At 50.9% G+C, this 19,091-nt stretch overlaps 1 protein-coding gene across 1 annotated transcript; it reads left to right on the top strand.

Annotated features, from left to right (window-relative positions):
- The first annotated feature begins 5,908 nt into the window (after positions 1 to 5,908).
- On the top strand, positions 5,909 to 15,264 carry LOC100075034 (cytochrome c oxidase assembly factor 7). The gene is made up of 3 exons (XM_001506536.5): positions 5,909 to 6,047; positions 10,340 to 10,480; positions 14,541 to 15,264. The coding sequence occupies exons 1-3, from the start codon at positions 5,942 to 5,944 to the stop codon at positions 14,987 to 14,989; spliced, it is 696 nt and encodes a 231-aa protein (XP_001506586.1). The 5' UTR covers positions 5,909 to 5,941; the 3' UTR covers positions 14,990 to 15,264.
- Positions 15,265 to 19,091: the final 3,827 nt, after the last annotated feature.

Below are 19,091 nucleotides of genomic sequence, written 5' to 3'. Positions count from 1 at the left end.
GCCTGATATCTAGATTTCCACCGGCCATACTCATGCACAGGAGCGAAGGAGGCAGGCTGAAGAGGTGACCCAGGGCTACAGGTTAGCGGTACCAGAGTGACGAAGGGATAGGAGGGCGAGTGAGTTGAGTTCGGCAGATGAGGTGATGTTGAAGAGTCAATGTGGTCATCAAGGGAAGGTAGTTTGGGGATGGAGGCTAAATGGGGCATGATGAGTTGAGAAAATTGGATGGGGTCAAGAGATCGGAGGTTTCCATGGGGGAAAAGTAAAGATTTATGGGGAGGAGGTGTGTGGGAGAGAAGGCAATTATTCTGGATCTTTAACTCCCTCCTGAAACCTTCGTGCTCCCACCTCCCCGCCCTCACCCTTGATGACCGTGCCAACTTGGTTGCTGACAAAATCAAACCTGACAAAAATGAGCACCGGTAATTCTGTCACTCCCCAGCTCCCTCTTCCCCGCCCATCCACGCTCTCTTCCTTTTTAGCTGTCTCTCAAAATCTACCCCTCCACTTGTGCTTCCCAACCCCATCCCTGCTCAACTGATAGAAACCCTTATGTCCACTCTTGTTCCGTCCCAAAGTGGCATGGCCCGGTGGATAGAACGCGGGCCTGGGAGTCAGAAGATCATGGATTCTAATCCCAGCTCCGCTACTTGGCTGCTGAGTGACTTTAGGCAAGTCACTTCACTTGTCTAAAGAGGTCGTGAGTTCTAATCCCGGCTCTGCCGTTTGCCAGCTGTGGGACTTTGGGCAAGTCACTTAACTTCTCTGTGCCTCAGTTACCCCATCTGTAAAATGGGGATTAAAACTATGAGCCCCACGTGGGACGACCCGATCACCTTGTATCCCCCAGCGCTTAGAACAGTGCTTTGCACATAGTAAGCGCTTAACAAATGCCACCATTTATTTTTATTTATTCTCTAGGCTCAGCTCCCTCATCTGTAAAATGGGGCCTGTGAGTCCCGTGTGGGACAGGGACTGTGTCCAACCCAATTTGTCTGTATCCACCGCAGTGCTTAATACAGTGCCTGGCACATAGTAAGTGCTTAGCAAACATCACAATTATTATCATCAATTGTTCATTTTCTGATGGCTCCTTTCCCTCTGCCTTCAAACATGCCCTCATCTTCCCTTTCCCCACAAAAAAAACAACTATTCTCTAGACCCGCTGCCCCAGCCTGTTATCACTACATCCCGATTATACCCTCCCAGTGACTGTCTCGGTATTTCCGTGCCATCTCTGCACTTGACATTCATCATCTCCCACAGTGCTTCTGTGACTATCCATTTATAGACCCTATTATTTAAGCACTTACTCATCCATCTTTCCCTTCTCTTCTTCCCCCGGCTTTTTTTTTTCTTGTAGTGGTATTTGTTAAGTGCTCACTATGTTCCAAGCACTCTACTAAGTGCTGGGGTAGATATAAGACAGTTAGGTTGGGCATTGTCCAAGTCCCACGTGGGGCTCTCAGTCTTAATACCCATTTTACAGATGAGATAACTGAAGCCCAGAGATGTGAAGTGATTTGCCCAAGGTCACACAGAAGACAAGCGGTGGAATCAGGATTAGAACTGAAGTCCTTCTGACTTCCAGCCCATGCTCTTGCCATTAGGTTATGCTGCTTCTCAGATTTTTTTATGCCTGTCTCCCCTACTAGATTTAAAGATCCTAGAGGGCAGGGATGAGGTTTTCTGGTGTACTCTCCCTAGCAAGAGCTCAATAAATACTATAAACTGATTATAGATTATTCCATTTTAATTTGGGATATTCTGCCTACTCCCTACCTGATCCTGGCTCTTCCTACTGCTCCCACTATTTGTAAATTGCGTATGAGTGTGGTGGTGGAGCGGGGGCAGGGGACAGCACTGACATTCTTCCAAAAATCGGGACCTTTGAGACTCTCACTATGCAGCATGGGAAGGAGTGTAGCCTAGTGGAAAGAGCCTGAGACCCAAGGCTTCTAATCCCCAGTCTATCACTTGCCTGTTGTGTGACCTTGCACAAGTCACTTAAGTTCTCTGTGCCTCTGTTTCCTCAACTGCAAAATGGGGATTTAATGTCTGTTCTCCATCCTACTTAGAGTGGGAGCCCCATGTGGGATCGGCACTGTACCTGATCTGATTACCTTGTATCCATCCCAATGCTTAGAACAGTACTGGCCACATAGCAAGCGCTTAACAAATATCATAACAGCGACAAAATAAGCCCCTAAACAACCACGCCCCACTCTAGGCCAGCATGCAGCAGGATTGGCTGAGGTCTTCTGGTTTCCATTTTTATGCGTCTGCCCACCCAATTCAGCCTGAAGTAGCCCAAACCTAGAGCATCTCCTGGCTCTCCTTCTTGCTCCACGACCCTCGTGTTCTCCTAGTCGGTTCAAGCGATCCTGGACACCACATCCGAGCCAAGGGACTGGTTGCAGGAGCCGGTAGGGAGGGAGGCTGGGAGCTGTAAACTAAAATGATGACACGAAAGCATCTGGTACCCAATCCATACCATTCCGGCTTATAGACCGAGCTGTCTATTGAAAAACCAGATGAACGGCTATCCTAATTCAACCGAGGGTATTTATTGAGCACTTTACTCTGTGCAACCCACTGCTTCGGAAATTACAATAGCATAAGCAGACACCAACCATGTCTGAAGGAACTCAGAATCTAGAAGGGAATACAGTAAATAAATTACATTTTGGGGGCAGCACAGAGAATAAAAGTGCGTATAAAAATAAAATCATGATATGTGTTAAGCATATGCCAAACAGTGTACTGAGCCCTGGGGAAGATAAGATTATCAAGTTGGGCACAGTCCCTGTCCCCCAAAGGGCTCCAAGTCTAAGAGGGAGGGAGGACAGGAACTGAATCCCCATTTCACAGATGGGGAACTTGAGGCACAGAGAAGTTGACTTGCCCAAGATCATGCAGCGGGCAAGCGACAGGGCCAGAATTAGAACACATTCTCTCTTAGACCTGGGTTTCTCCCACTAGCCTGTGTTGCTTCTTTGTACTACTAAAGTGTTACATATTTTTACACCTGCCTTCTTCATTAGATTTGAATTGTACATTCCAAGCGCTTAGTACAGTGCTCTGCACATAGTAAGCGCTCAATAAATACTATCGAATGAATGAATTAGATTGAAACCTTCTTGTGGGGAGGAACTAAATCATACAGTGTCATCTAGTAGAAAGAGCTCCCCTCTCAGGACCTCACCTGGAGAGTTTCCAGTCCTCTACCAGTCTCATTTACAGGAGGGAGAGCCAGGCAGAGGCCTACCCATCCCATTCCTAGTTTGGGCGGTGGCTAGAGAGAGGAAGGGAACCTGCTACAAGTCAAAACTCACCCGTGCTGGGCAGCAGCCGCACAGGAGAGAGTGGAGGGCGGAGCCTCGACTTTACCCCGCGGGAGAAGACATTGGCAAACCAATTTTGTATTTTTACCAAGGAAACTCTATGGATCCACTACCAGAACGACTGCAGGTGGAGGTGGGGAATTCTGGGAGAAGACGCGTCCATCGAGTCGCTTTGACAAGTGGAAAGAGCCCAAGGGTGGGCATCAGAAGAGTGTGGGCATCAGAAGACTTGGGCTAATCCCAGCTCTGTCACTGTCTGCCTTTTGACCTTGGGCAACTTAATTCTCTATGCCCATTTCCTAATCTGCAAAATAAGGATAAAATACCTTTTCTCCTTCCCTCCCAAATAGCACCTCATGTGCGACAGAATCTGTGTCCAGTCTGATTACATAGCACAGTGCATAGGTAAGTGCTTAACAAATACAACAAAAAGTACCTTTGTTGGACTCCAGACATTCATTCAATCGTATTTATTGAGCAGATACTGTCTGCAAAGCACTGCACTAAGCATTTGGAATGTACAGTGCGGCAATAACGAGAGGCGATCCCTGCCCGCTATGGGCTTTCAGTCTATTTGTGGGGGAGACTGAGCCCTCCCTTTTCCTCTGCTCCTCCTCCCCTCCCCATCACCCCTACTCCCTTTCTGCTCTACCCCTGTCTCCCCCCAAGCATTTATGTATATTTGTACATATTTATATCTGATTCTATTTATCTATTTTGATGCTACTGATGCCTACTTGTTTTGTTTTGTTGTCCGTCTCCCCCTTCTGGACTGTGAGCCCGCTGTTGCGTAGGGATTTTCTCTATCTGTGAACGAACTGTACTTCCCAAGCGCTTAGAACAGCGCTCTGCACACAGTAAACACTCAATAAATATGACTGACTGAATGAATGAGACACACAGTACAGTGCATTACACGCTGTGGGTGCTGAATAAATGCCACTACCAGTCCTAGGATGAAATTATCAGTAAGGGAGGGGAGGTCAGTGGGAGCAAGTGCTTTCATGAGATAATGATAGTGTCATTTATTAAGCGTGTACTATATACCGGGCACTGTATTAAGGGGTGGAGATAAGCAAGTGGGGTTGGACACCGTCCCTGGCCCACAGGGGCTCACAGTCTCAATCCTCACTTTAAAGATGAGGAAACTGAGGCAAAGAGAAGTTAAGAGACTGGACAGTGAGGTCAGAGACACAGGGAGAGGAAGGGAGTAGAGTTAAAGAAGAGGAGGGTCACTCCTTGCCTCAGCCCTCCTCTCCTCGGCCCTCCTCAGTTCAGCCTCCTGTCCTTGGCCCTCCTCAATTCAGCTTTCTTCCTCACTCAATCTCCTCAGCTTGGCCCTCCTCAGCTCTGCTTCCTGTCCTCGGTCTCCTTGGCTTGGCCCTCCTCAGCTCTGCTTCCTGTCCTCGGTCTCCTTGGCTTGGCCCTCCTCAGCTCTGCTTCCTGTCCTCGGTCTCCTTGGCTTGGCCCTCCTCAGCTCTGCTTCCTGTCCTCGGTCTCCTTGGCTTGGCCCTCCTCAGCTCTGCTTCCTGTCCTCAGTCTCCTCAGCTCAGCCTCCTGTCCTCAGCCTCCTCAGCTCAGCCTCCTGTCCTCAGCCTCCTCAGCTCAGCCCCCTGTCCTCAGTCTCCTCAGCTTTATCACCTCAGCTCCCTCAGCTTGGCCCTCCTCAGTTCAGCTTCCTGTCCTTGGCCCTCCTCAGTTCAGCCCCCCGTCCTCAGTCTCCTTGGCTTTATCTCCTCAGCTCAGTGTCCTGTCCTCAACTTCCTTAGCTTGGCCCTCCTCAGTTCAGCCTCCTGTCCTCAGTCTCCTCAGCTTTATCTGCTCAGCTTGGCCCTCCTCAGTTCAGCCTCCTGTCCTTGGCCCTCCTCAGTTCAGCTTTCTGTCCTCAGTCAGTCTCCTCAGCTTTAGTCTCCTCAGTTCAGCCCCCTGTCCTCAGTCTCCTCAGCTCAGCTTCCTGTCCTCAGCCTCCTCAGCTTGGCCCTCCTCAGCTTAGCTTCCTGTCCTCAGCCTCCTCAGCTCAGCCTCCTGTCCTCAGCCTCCTCAGCTTGGCCCACCTCAGTTCAGCTTCCTGTCCGTGGCCCTCCTCAGCGCAGCCTCCTGTCCCCAGTCTCCTCAGCTTGGCCCTCCTGGCTTCAGCTTCCTGTCCTTGGCCCTCCTCAGCTCAGCCTCCTGTCCCCAGTCTCCTCACTTGGCCCTCCTCAGTTCAGCCCCCTGTCCTCAGCCTCCTCAACTTTATCTCCTCAGCTCAGCCTCCTGTCCTCCGTCTCCTCAGCTTGGCGCTCCTCGCTTCAGCTTCCTGTCCTTGGCCCTCCTCAGCTCAGCCCCCTGTCCTCAGCCTCCTCAGCTTTATCGCCTCAGCTCAGGCTCCCGTCCTCGGTCTCCTCAGCTTTATCACCTCAGCTCAGCTTCCTGTGCTCAGCCTCGTTCCTCCTTTCTCCACGGCGGGGCGAGGCCGGTCCCCGGGGCCGCCCCATGAGGGCCGGGGCTCCCGCGCGCCGCCCCCCGCGCGCGCCCTCCCGCCTCCCGCGCGCGCCCTCCACGCTGCGTCATGACGTCGTGCGCGCGCCCGCCCCCTGGCGGCCGAGGCGGGCGTCATGGCGGGCCTGGTGGATTTCCAGGACGAGGAGCAGGTGAAAACCTACCTGGAGAACATGGAGATCGAGTGCCACTACCACTGCTACAAGGAGAACGACCCGGAGGGTGAGGCGACGGCCCGACCCGGCCCCCCGCGGGACCCGGGGCTGCCCGCTGGGCCGCACGTTGAGAGGCGCCGGGACTGAGCGCTGCTGCAGCTGGACTGCCGGGACAGCGGGCGCCTGGGCCCGGGGAGAGGGAGAACAGGCCCCCTTTTGCAGAAGAGGAAACTGAGGCTCGGAAGTGCACTGACTGCCCAAGCTCAGCGGGCAACAGTGGAAAGAGCGCGGGCTGGGGAGTCCCAGGTCATGGGTTCTAATCCCGGCTCTGCCACTCTGCTGGATCGCTTCCTTTCCCTGGGCCTCAGTTGCCTCATCTGTGAAATGGGGATTAAAGACTGTGAGCCCCACGTGGGACCACCTCATTACCTCGGCCTGGCGCAGTGGAAAGAGCCCGGGCTTGGGAGTCAGAGGTCATGGGTTCAATTGCCGACTCTGCCGCTTGTCAGCTGGGTGACCTTGGACAAGTCACTTAACTTCTCTGTGCCTCAGTTACCTCAACTGTAAAATGGGGATTAAGACTCTGAGCCTCACGTCTGATTACCTTGTATCTCCTCCAGCGCTTACAACAGTGCTCTGCACATAGTAAGCGCTTAACAAATACCAACATTATTATTATTGTATATCCCTCAGCGCTTAGAACAGTGCTGGGCACATAGTAAGCGCTGAACAAATATGAGAAGCAGCGTGGTTTAGTGGTTAGAGCACGAGTCTGGGAGTCAGGAGGTCATGGGTTCTAATCCCGGCCCCGCCACATGCCTGCAGTGTGACCTTGGGGAAATCACTTCACTTCTCTGTGCCTCAGTTCCCTCAGCTGTAAAATGGGGATTGAGACTGTGTCCGACTGGATTTGCTTGTATCCACCCCAGCGCTTAGTGCCGTGCTTGGCACATAGTAAGCACTTAATAAATACCATTATATATACATATATATATATATACATAGTCACATAGCAGTCACTAATAATTATGATTTGTTAAGCAATCTAGACTGTGAGCCCGGTGTCGGGCAGGGATGGTCTCTCTCTGTTGCCGAATTGTACTTTCCAAGTGCTCAGCGCAGTGCTGTGCACACAGTAAGTGCTCAATAAATACGATTGAGTGAATGAATTACTATGTGCCAGGCCCTGTACTAAGCACTGGAGTGGATACAAGCAGATAGGGTTGGGCACAGCCCCTGTCCCACATGGGGCTCATGTCTAAATCCCTATTTTACAGATGAGGGAATTGAGGCCCAGAGGAGTGAGGTGACTTATCCAAGGTCACACAGCGGACAGGTTGCGGAGTCGGTATTAGAACCCATGACCTGAATTCCAGGCCCATGCTCTATCCACTGCACTATGCTGCTTCTCTAAATGATAATAATTATGGTACTTGCTAAGTACTTACTATGGGCTAAGCACTAGGGTAAAAGCAGGGTAATCAGGTTGTACACCGCTCTTATCCCAAATGAGACTGACAGTCTTAATCCCCACTTTACAGATGAGGTAACCGAGGCCCAGAGATGTAACTTACCCAGAGTCACACAGCAGAAAAGTGATAGAGTCTGGATTAGAACCCAGGTCCTCCGACTCCCAGAGCGCGGGTCTGGGACTAGGCCGTCCTGCTCTTGGTGATAAACAGTGATTCCAGGATCACGTCTGGAGAGATTCAGCAAGTCTCGTGAACGATGTGTAATTTAAATTCCACAAATTTACTTCCATGATTTCATGAGAGAAGGGTTCTAGGGTTCTATATAATAATAATGGTATTTGTTAAGTGCTTACTATGTGCCAAGCACTATTCTAAGCGCTGAGGTAGATAGTAGGTAATCAGTAGGAGCTCACAGTCTTAATCCCCATTTTACAGATGAGGTCATTGAGGCAGAGAAGTGAAGCGACTTGCCCAGAGTCACCCAGCCGACTAGTGGCGGAGCCAGGATTAGAACCTCTGACCTCCGACTCCCGGGCCCGTGCTCTTGCCACATTGTGCCACCCTGCTTCCCGTGCCGAGTCAACTGCAGATTATTTTTTGCCATTGATCCAACAAAGTTGGGTCTTGGAAATTAGAATGCTTCAAGTCAGCTTTGGGTCAGAGCCACTTTCAAAGCCCTCCTAAAATCATACCTCTTCCAAAAGGACTTTCCTCATTTCTCCTCCTCCTCCCGTCTACGTTGCTTTTGCGTTCGGATCCTAACCCTTGAAGCCCTTGATTTTCAAAGCCCCACGGCACTTACGAGCATGGTCTGAGACCCTACCAGTTCCCCTACGTGTATTTCTACTCCTGGCTCTCCATCTAGACTGTAAGCTCCGTATGGGTGGGGATCATGTCTCCCCACTCTATTTTACTGTACTCTCCCAAGCTCTTAATACGAGCAATCAGTGATATTTATTAAGCGCTTACTGCGCACCGAACGCTGTACACTTATACTTGGGAGCGTACACTATAACAGAGTCGGCAGACCCCTTTCCCTGTCCATAAGAAGTTTGCAGATTAATATATTGATGAATGCAATTCATTCAGTCGTATTTATTGAGTGCTTACTGTGCTTTGGAAGTACAGTTCAGCAACAAATAGAGACAGTCCCTGCCCACGGTGTTGTAAAAGCAGTTAAAAATCAAAAATGATCAAAAGGAAACCAAGATTGGCGGTCAGTTGGTATTTTGGAATAGGTGAGCGTTGGGGAAAGTACCAGTGATTTAGGTGTGGCCAAGGCTAGTTACATTTTTCTTCTCTCCCCTACCCCCGCCGGGTCATCTTCTTGACGTATTAACTTCTCTTCTGGGCCTTGTCTTTCACGTGTTAATTCCTACACTCATACTGTTTCTTTACTCTTGTTGTGCAAAGCAGCATGGTGTAGTGGGTCTGGGAGTCAGCAGGTCATGAATTCTAATCCCAGCTCCACCACTTGTCTGCTGTGTGTCCTTGGGTAAGTTCACTTTGCTTCTCTTGGCCTCAGTTCCCTCATCTGTGAAATGGGGATTGAGACTGTGAGCCCAACGTGGGGAAGGGACTGTGTCCATTGCCGATTTGCTTTTATCTACCCTAGCACTTAGTAGTATCTGCATTTAGTAAGTGCTTAACAAATACCATCATCATTATTATTATTCTTCACCTATGAGTCTCTAGATACCAACATCACTTTGTTAAACTGGAAAGTAATCAATTAGGTGTTCTACAAGTTGCCGAAAACTCATTTTGCAGACTATTCAAAGCACTGAGGTAGGAAATTCATTCAATAGTATTTATTGAGCGCTTACTATGTGCAGAGCACTATACTAAGCGCTTGGGATGAACAAGTCGGCAACAGATAGAGACAGTCCCTGCCGTTTGATGGGCTTACAGTCTAATCGGGGGAGACGGACAGACAAGAACAATGGCACTAAACAGCGTCAAGGGGAAGAACATCTCGTAAAAACCGATGGCAACTAAATAGAATCGAGGCGATGTACAATTCATTAACAAAATAAATAGGGTAACGAAAATATATACAGTTGAGCGGACGGGTACAGTGCTGTGGGGATGGGAAGGGAGAGGTGGAGGAGCAGAGGGAAAAGGGGAAAATGAGGCTTTAGCTGCGGAGAGGTAAAGGGGGGATGGCAGAGGGAGTAGAGGGGGAAGAGGAGCTCAGTCTGGGAAGGCCTCTTGGAGGAGGTGATTTTTAAGTAAGGTTTTGAAGAGGGAAAGAGAATCAGTTTGGCGGAGGTGAGGAGGGAGGGCGTTCCAGGACCGCGGGAGGACGTGACCCGGGGGTCGACGGCGGGATAGGTGAGACCGAGGGACGGCGAGGAGGTGGGCGGCAGAGGAGCGGAGCGTGCGGGGTGGGCGGTAGAAAGAGAGAAGGGAGGAGAGGTAGGAAGGGGCAAGGTGATGGAGAGCCTCGAAGCCTAGAGTGAGGAGTTTTTGTTTGGAGCGGAGGTCGATAGGCAACCACTGGAGTTGTTTAAGAAGGGGAGTGACATGCCCAGATCGTTTCTGCAGGAAGATGAGCCGGGCAGCGGAGTGAAGAATAGACCGGAGCGGGGCGAGAGAGGAGGAAGGGAGGTCAGAGAGAAGGCTGACACAGTAGTCTAGCCGGGATATAACGAGAATGAAGTAAAGCACCTAGAAGAAATTCACAAGACAGCAACATCCTAGCAGGAACCCACCCTAGTAATAATTATATGAATTAAGCGCTTACCGCGGGCAGACCGTTGTACTGAGCGCCAGGAAAGAGTTCGGAGGTGGGAATTAGAGGCAGACCCTGTCCCTCGGAGGGCTCACCCCAAGGGGGCCTAGAAATTGATTTCTCTCTCCCACCCACTTCCTGCTTCCTCCGAAGGGTGTCATCGGCTGGTGGATTTTTTGGAAGCCATCAAGAAGAACTTCGACGAAGCTGCCAAAGTGTTAAAGTTCAACTGTGAAGAAAACCATTATACCGATAGCTGCTATAAACTCGGAATGTATTATGTGACAGGAAAAGGTAAGCTGGGGTTGGGTTAGCCCGCCCTGTTCGGCCGGAAGGAAGTAACATCCGTCGAGGGGTCGCTTGGTGTGGGATATCATAACCGGCGCTCGGAAGCCCAGAATAAAAAAGTGACGCGTTACCTGCCCTCAAGGAGCGTCTGTCCTAAGCGACAGAAAGATATTTACAGTGAGGGGGCTCAGATTAAGTGAGAATGAGCCGTAGCCCAACCGAGAGCATTTGGCAGGTAAGAGAACTTTAGACGTTGTTGAGCATTTTCCTTTCCTCCGGTTAAGCAAACGGATGCACGGCTAATACTTATGGCTGAGTTATTAATACCTGACGCTCTGTAGATGTGGTGCCTAAAAATAATGTCTGGGTGGTGGGCGAGTGAGGAGCCATTCAAGCTGAGGCACCTGCTGGGCCAGAACAACAAACAGTTTCAGCTCCTTAGAAAAGCTCACTTTTGGCCCCTAGAAACTGGTGGGGGTGGGGGAGATGGCATTCGTTTCACACGGAAAGTCGACTTAGCAGCTTAGCAGCACTTCCTCCCGCCTCTTTCCATTCCCTTGTAATAAGATCTCAACTTCTCCCATTCCACTACAGGGAAATTGTCAGGGAAAGATGTTATCTAACTTTATCTCATGGACACAGTTCACACTGGTTCTTCTTCTCCCTTGGCAGCTCCTTTTCAGTCTCTTGCCTGCTCTCCCTCTGCCTCCCATCCCCTCTGCTGGTTGACCCTCAAGGCCCCGTTCTGACTCCCCTTCTCTTTTCAGTCTCTACTCACTCCCTTGGCTGCCCAAGTCACCTCCATCTCTTATCCTGATCCCTCTGCAGTCTCCCGTTTCCTCCTGTCTCCAGGACATCTCTACGGGGTCGTCCTGCCGGCACCTCAGGTTCCACGTATCCAAAACTGAACTCCTTATCTTCCCTTGCAAATCCTCTCCAACCGACTTTCCCATCCCAGTCGGCAAGACAACCATTCCCCGTGTCTCCCAAGCCCTTAAGCGTGGCATTATCCTCCCACTCTTCCCTCTTTCAACCCCGTTGTTCCTTCAGCGGCCACATTATCTCGATTCTACCTCCGCGACGTTTGCAGGATCCACCCCTTCCGCTCCATCCCAAAGGCCGCCACACTGGCCCGGGCACTCGTCCTGTCCTGGGAAGGGGACGGGTCCCTCAACTACTGCGTCAGCCTCCTCTTCGACTTCCCTGCCTCCAGTCTGCTCCCCCCTCTCGCAGTCCATGCTTCGCTCTGCTGCCCAGATCATTTTGCGAAAATGCCATTCTTTACACATCTTCTGGCTGCCGTTCCTCAGAGGGATGTAGCAGAGAAAAGACTCAGCTCTCTGACCTCTCTCCTTCCCTGCAGTCTCACATTTCCTTCTGCCTCAGGACACCTTGACATGGGTGTTCCACCATCACTTCAAATTTAACAAGTCTAAAACAGAGCTCCTTACCTCCCGTCCCACCTTCACAGCATCACCAAGATCCGCCCTTTCCTCTTCAAACCGCTACCTTGTTGGTACGGTCTCTCATCCTATCCTCCTATCCCGACTGGATTACTGTAACAGCCTCCTTTCTGATCTCCCAGCCTCCTATCTCACCCCACTTCGGTCTGTAGTTCACTCTGCTGCCTGGATTATCTTTCTACAGAAACGCTCTGGGCATGGCACCCCCCCCTCCTCAAAAACATCCAGTGGTTGCTTATCAAGCTTCACATGAAGCAAAAGCTCCTCACTGTTGGCTTCAGAGCTCTCCATCACTTTGCCTCCTCCTACCTCACCTCCCTTCTCTCCTTCTACAGCCCAGCTCGCACACTCCGCCCCTCAGCTGCTCGCCTCCTCACTGTGCCTCATTCTCGCCTGTCCCGCCGTCGACCCCCTGCCCACGTCCTACCTCTGGCCTGGAATGCCCTCCCTCCTCACATCTGCCAAACTCACTCCCTTCCCCCCTTCAAAGCCCTACTGAGAACCCACCTCCTCCAGGAGGCCTTCCCAGGCTGAGCCCCCCTTTTCCTCTGCTCCTCCTCCCCTTCGCCCCGACTCCCTCTGCTCTTCCCCCTTCCCCTCCCCACGGCACTTGTCTATATTTGTACATATTTACTGTGTATATATCTATAATTCTTTCTGTCTATTCTGATGCTATGGATGCCTGTCTACTTGTTTTGTTGTCTGTCTCCCCCCTTCTAGACTGTGAACCCAGTGATGGGTAGGGATTGTCTCTATCTGTTGCCGAATTGTACTTTCCAAGCACTTAATACAGTGCTGTGCACACAGTAAGCGCTCAATAAATACGATTGAATTGAATCGAACCTCCCCACCCAGGCCGTGCCCTCCCCCGACATTCCTGCCACTGTAGACAGCACCATCATCCTTCCTGTCTCACAAGCCCATACCCTTGGCATTATCCTCTACTCGTCTCTCTCATTTAACCCACAGATTCAATCTGTCGCTAAATCCTGTCGGTTCAACCTGCACAGCATCGCTAAAATCGGCCATTTTCTTCTCCATCCGAACTGCTATCACGTTAATCCGAGCTCTTATCTTGCCTCGATAACTCTATCGGCCTCCTTGCCGACCTCCCTGCCTCCCGCCTCTCCTCACTCCAGTCTCTACTCCACTCTCGTGCCCGAATCATTTTTCTACAAAAATGTCCAGCCCACGTTTCCCCACTCCTCAAGGACCTCCGGTGGTTGCCCCACCTACCTCCGCGTCAAACAGCAACTCCTCATCTTCGCTTCAAGCAATCAAGTGGAAGGGAGCACTCAATCACTTTGCCCCCTCCTACCTCGCTGCTCTCCTGTCACAACCCGGCCCACCCACTTGGCTTCTGTAATGCCAATTTACTTGCTTTACCTCGGTCTCGTCTATCTCGCCGCTGACCTCTCGCCCACGTCCTGCCTCTGGCCTGGAATGCCCTCCCTCTTCGTATCTGCCTCCTCCCCGCCTCCAAAGGTACATCTCCTCCAAGGAACCTTCTCTGCCTGTGCCCTCATTTTCTTTTCTCCCACTCCCTTCTGGGCCTCCCTTGACTTGGATTTGCTCCCTTTATTCACCCCTCCCTTAGCCCCACAGTACTTATGTACCTAGCTGCAGTTTATATTAATGCCTGTCTCCCCCTCTAGACTCTAACCTCACTGTGGGCAGAGAACCTGTCTACTACCTCTGTTATATTGTATTCTCCCAAGTCCTTAGTACGGTGCTCGGCACACGGTAAGCCCTCAATAGACATGACTGACTTAGGTGGATGGTCACTGCCTCTCTGGCCGTCGATCAGGGAGACCCTCGGACAGAACGGTCTGCCCGCGTAACGTCTCCCACTCCTCAAAAACCTCCAGAGGTTTCCCGTTCCTGCCACATCAAGCAGAAACCCCAGACGGTTGGCTTTGAGGTGCTCCATCAGCTGTCCCTCTCCTTACTTATCCACTCGCTGCCACCAATTGCAGGGTGGTTTCCTTTCAAGAGAACCTGGGCACTGTACCTCATTCTCAGCTCCCCCATTGTCACTGAATCCTCCCGCCTGGCACTCCCTCACCCTTCCTATCTTGCAGATCACTGCTCCCTCCGTCCTCCCGGCCCTTCTGAGGCTCCATCTCCTCCAGGAAGCCTTTCCCGATTAAGCGGTCATCTCCGCACCTTCCCTCCCATCTACTGCCACCTACCACTTGGGTATTCACCCCTCTTTCTACCCTCCTCAAACATTTGGGTACAGAGTATACTCTGTTACTTCCTCTTGTCAGTAATTTAGTGTCCGTCTTCCTGTTGGTTTATGAGCTGCTTGAGGACAAGAGTCACGTTGACTGATTTAAGTGTGCTCTCCCAAGAGCAAATGCATGCAGGTGCTCAGGAAATGCCATCGATTGAGGGGGGACGGACAGATTTGGAAGGGGATAGGATGGGCAGGGAAAGACGGGGCCTTGGGGATGGACTTGCCTCATTTCATGGGTCTCACCTCTCCATTCCCCATTCTGACGTGTCACCTGTTTTGATGATTAAGGTGGGGAATGATTCCAGGTCCTTGTGAGCAGTTACCTAAAACCAGGGCATTGTGTGCTCCGTCATTTTTCCGCCAGGTGGATTAACCCCCAATTTGAAAACCGCTTACGACTGCTTCCTGAAAGCCTGTGAGAAACCAGGCAAGAAATCGATCAACGGTTGCCACAACGTCGGACTCCTCATCCACGAAGGACACGTCAACGACGACCGGCCGGACCCCGCGCGGGCCAGGGACTACTACACGAAGGCCTGCGATGGCAGCTATGCCCCCAGTTGCTTCAATCTTAGCACTCTCTATCTCCAGGGGGCCCCGGGGGTCCCCAAGGACATGAACATGGCTTTGAAGTACTCGCTCAGAGCCTGCGACTTGGGCCACGTTTGGGCCTGTGCCAATGCCAGTCGAATGTACAAACTGGGCGACGGCATCGAGAAGGATGACGCCAAGGCGGAGGCCCTCAAAAATCGGGCCCGGCAACTGCACCAGGAACAGCACAAGAGCGTACAGTCTTTAACTTTTGGGGAGTGAGATGGCTTTGATCAACAGGCTTCCCTTTCCAGCGATGGAACCCAACCGGCTCAGCGGGACACAGGGCCCCGTTGGAGGCAGAATGACTTTTTCACCGGCCTTCTTACCACCCCGTGGGGCTGGACTGTCGAATCCAGGGTCCGAGCCTGACCGAAACGGGAGAGAAGCGGGGGACCTAGAATCAATCCTTGATGCCGTTGGTGCTGCTCAAAAGCTGTTTGAGGGTGGCTGGGGCTGGGCCGGTGAGGGCAATAAAACTTCTTTTATCTCTCCTTTCCTGGCCCAGATGCATGTTCCCTCTGCTTACCTCCTCCCTGGTTATCAAAGACACTCTGAGAACTCCTACAAACTCGGACCACTGCTTGCTTGCTTTCATTTTCGCTCAGTACCCCGCCTTCTTCCATGACACTGGGATTGCATTCTTACCGGACCTCACGGTGGAAGAAACACTCCAGTCACCCCTTGTTGAATACTATGCACGTATTTTTTTTAATAGTACTTAGGTGTTACTATGTGCCAGGCACTGTGCTGAGCGCTGGGATAGATACAAGCTATTCAGGTTGGACTCAGGCCCTGTCCTACATGGGGCTCACAGTCTTAAACCCCATTTTACAGATGAGGGAACTGATACCAGAGAAATGAAGTGATTTGCTCAAGGTCACACAGCAGATAAGTTGGCAGCGCCGGGACTAGAACCCAGGTCCTTCTGACTCCAAGGCCCGTGCTCTATCCACTAGGCTACGCTGCTTCTCTTCACATATTCCTGACCATTTTTGCTGACACCACGGGGTTTCACTGGATCCGGGCAGGCATGAGTCATTTGGAAAACACTCCCTAGGTCTGCCATCGTGTTCTCTCCGAAACATAGTGAAAACACGCACTTCGGCCGGATCTTGTGATGCGGTGTCTTAAAAATTCTTCTACCACCCAGACCACCGTAAGCACACTCAGCTCTAAGCAACTTGCTTGACTCTCAAGGTAACCATCTGCCACTGGCCCAGTTCAGAAAGGAAATTCAGAAAGGGGGGAAGCCAGGAGTCACTAGAGATAAGAAGAGATCAAGGCTTTGATTAATTGCTTTTGCGCTTAAGTACTGGGATAGTTAAAAGATAATGAGTTCAGATTCAAGGCCCTGGCCATACAGGGTTCAGAGTCTAAAATGGAGGGACAGGGGCTCCCTTATCTCTCTTAACAGGTGTGGAAGTGGGCACTGGGAAGGTGTGATAGTTTAGTGATAGAGCTGAGACTACAACCCAGTCTTCTGACTTCCGACCCGTCCTTGGGCTGCTAGGCCAAACTGCCTCTTTTCATTTGATTTTTTGGGAAAAAAAATGGAGAGTTCAATTATGGCAGAAGTTTTATAAACTCCCTAGAGGCAGGGATTGTGTCTTCCTGCCCTGTTGTACTCCCCCAAGCTCTCAGTAGAGTGTTCTGCACGCCAAAGGTGCTCTAATGCAATGATTAATAATTATAGTTGTTATTATGGGCCAAGATAATTAGATCGGGCACTGTTCCTAACCCGAGGAGACTCACAGTCTAAGAGGAAAGGGAGAGCAGGCATTTTACCTCCATTTTACAGTAGAGGAAACAGGCACAGAGAGGTTGTCACGTGGCAAACCGGTGTTAGAAGTAGGAATGGAACCCAGATCTAACTCCCAGCTCCACGGTCTTTTCAAAAAGTTAAAATATGCAAACGTGGAATGCCCTGGTTCCTATGATCATCTTGATTTATGTCAGATGATTTGTTTCCGTAATTGTGTTCATATCAGCTACAAGAAATATGCACCCAGAAGAATTAGATTTCACCGCAATGCAGTTTTATAAATGACACATTAAATCTTAGCCAGCTCACCCTCCCCTGTGGCGACACACTCCATTCTCTCATGTTGGGGTGGTAGACTTGGAAAACGCGGATTTTGGGAAAACTTGCTATAGTTTTGGTCATGTCCGGTGGGGCCCCCACACCATCGTTCATTCACAGAGTTTCTCCCAAACCCCTGTGCTGTTCCCGAACTGGCTCTGGGTGTTGGAATAAAATCCCCTAAATTCCCTGTTCCGTAAAAGTGTTCTAGCCAAAACACCGAGTTGAATGCCTGTGTTTCAGCAGAACTGACTATACGGGCAAGAAAAATGCAGTCCGTACTCGGCTGACATTAAACCGTTGCTCCTGACAGTAGGGCACAGTTCCTGTCCCACATGGGGCTCTCAGTCTTAATCCCCCTTCTACAGATAAAGTAACTGAGGCACGGAGGAGTGAAGAGACTTGCCTGAAGTCAGAGGCAGAATTAGAACCCAGGTCCTCTGACTTCCAGGCTCGTGTTCTTTCCACTAGGCCATGCTGCTCCACCGCTGCTGGAATATCCTTGATTGGTTTTCCTGGAAAAAATGGAGCAGCGTGGCCCAGTGATTAGAGCAGAGGCCTGAGAGTCAGAAGGACTTGGGTTCTAATCCCAGCTCCTCCATTTGTCTGCTGTTGGCAAGTCACTTTTGATGACTGGTGCCTCAGTTACCTCAGTTACCTCATCTGTAAAATGGGAATGAAAACCGTGAGCCCCATGTGGGACGTGGACTGTGTCCAACCTGATTACCTTGTATCTACCCAGCCCTTAGTACAGTAAGTACTTAAATACTGAAGGAAAACAAAAGGGGTTAGTGTATCACCGGGCCATTGGGAAAAAAAAGGGGGTAGGGGTGATTTCTGTAGGAATTTTTAACATTTTCTCCTTGGCCCGATGACCCCAAGCGGTTCATCGCTAGGGGACAGTTGTGGCCTGGCTGTTATTGTGACTTCAGAAAGCCTCTCACCTGCCCCTTTTTATCCACTGTTACGGCTCAGACGAAGGTGAACACGGATTCTGCCTACCAACTCTGTTCGTTCATTCACTCAGCCATATTTACTGAGCACTTACTCTGTGCAGAGCACTGTACTAAGTGCTTGGAAAGTACAATACGGTAATAGAGACGATCCCTGCCCACAGGGAACGGAAGTGTGGCTTGAAGGATGTGGAGAAATGCTGGAGGATCCCAGATGAACGTCGGCAAACGGTGATGGTGGGAAAACCAGCCTCTGTCGTACTCTCCCAGGAGCTCAATAAATGCCCTCAATTGAAGGGGATTAGAAGGTTTTTTGAATGCTGGCCTAACAGTGATTACTTTAACGGTAATCACTTCCTGCAACCACAGAGTTTGACCTTGAAGTTGTTTAAATAGCGCTAAGGAGTGGAGCCAACTTCTCACGAACTTGGGGTGATGGGGGAAGGGGCGGAGCATCAAGGGGGTGAGGGTTTGGCGGAAGCCTAATGGGGCGGGGAGGGGGGCGCTTTGAGGGGATGGATAGAGGGACAAAAATTAGGGGGAAAGAAGGAAAAGGGATTTAAAGAGGAGGAAAGGGAGTTGAAGAAGGAAGGGAGGGGGAAAGGTAAGTCAAGATATTCACCGGACGGCCGTGGCCAAAGTCGCCTCCCCATCACTGACACTGCCGTAACTAAAGTCTTCTGTCTCTGGGCTCCAGGTCGGCCGGAGCCTCGTGAAGCTGAACCAGCAGCCCCCCTCACCACTGCAGCGATGAGGTGAGGTGGCTGCAGCCCGCTGGAAGGAAGGAGTGAGGCCTAGTGGATAGAGCGTGACTGAAGGAACCGCGTCCTCTAGACTCTAAGGTCGTCAGGGGCAGGGAACTGTCGGCTAATTCTGTACTTATTGGTAGGGCGCTCTGTATGTAGAAAGCTCTCAGTGAATCCCATCGATTGGTTCGTTGTTTGATTCTAATCCTGGCTCCGCCCCCGTCTGCTGTGTGACCTTGGACGAGTCACTTCACTTCTCGGGGCTTCCTTTACCTCATTTGTAAAATGGAGATTAAGACTGTGAGCCCCACGTAGGACATGGACGGTGTCTAACGAATAGCTAGTATCTACCCCAGTGCTTAGTAAAGTGTCTGGTACATTAAATACCCTAAAAAATACCGTTAAAAAAAAGAAACCAAAAGTGCAGCCAAGGTTTTGCCCCCAAATCTGGACCGATGATGTCTTTGCCCCCTGAGCTTCACCCCCTCGGTGCCTCAACTTCCCCGGGATGGTGATGGTTCCCCTCTCCCTCATGGACCTGG

Source organism: Ornithorhynchus anatinus, chromosome 17 (assembly GCF_004115215.2).
Source record: "Ornithorhynchus anatinus isolate Pmale09 chromosome 17, mOrnAna1.pri.v4, whole genome shotgun sequence".
In the NCBI taxonomy this organism is placed as follows: domain Eukaryota; kingdom Metazoa; phylum Chordata; class Mammalia; order Monotremata; family Ornithorhynchidae; genus Ornithorhynchus; species Ornithorhynchus anatinus.
This window is presented reverse-complemented; position numbering and strand designations above follow the sequence as displayed.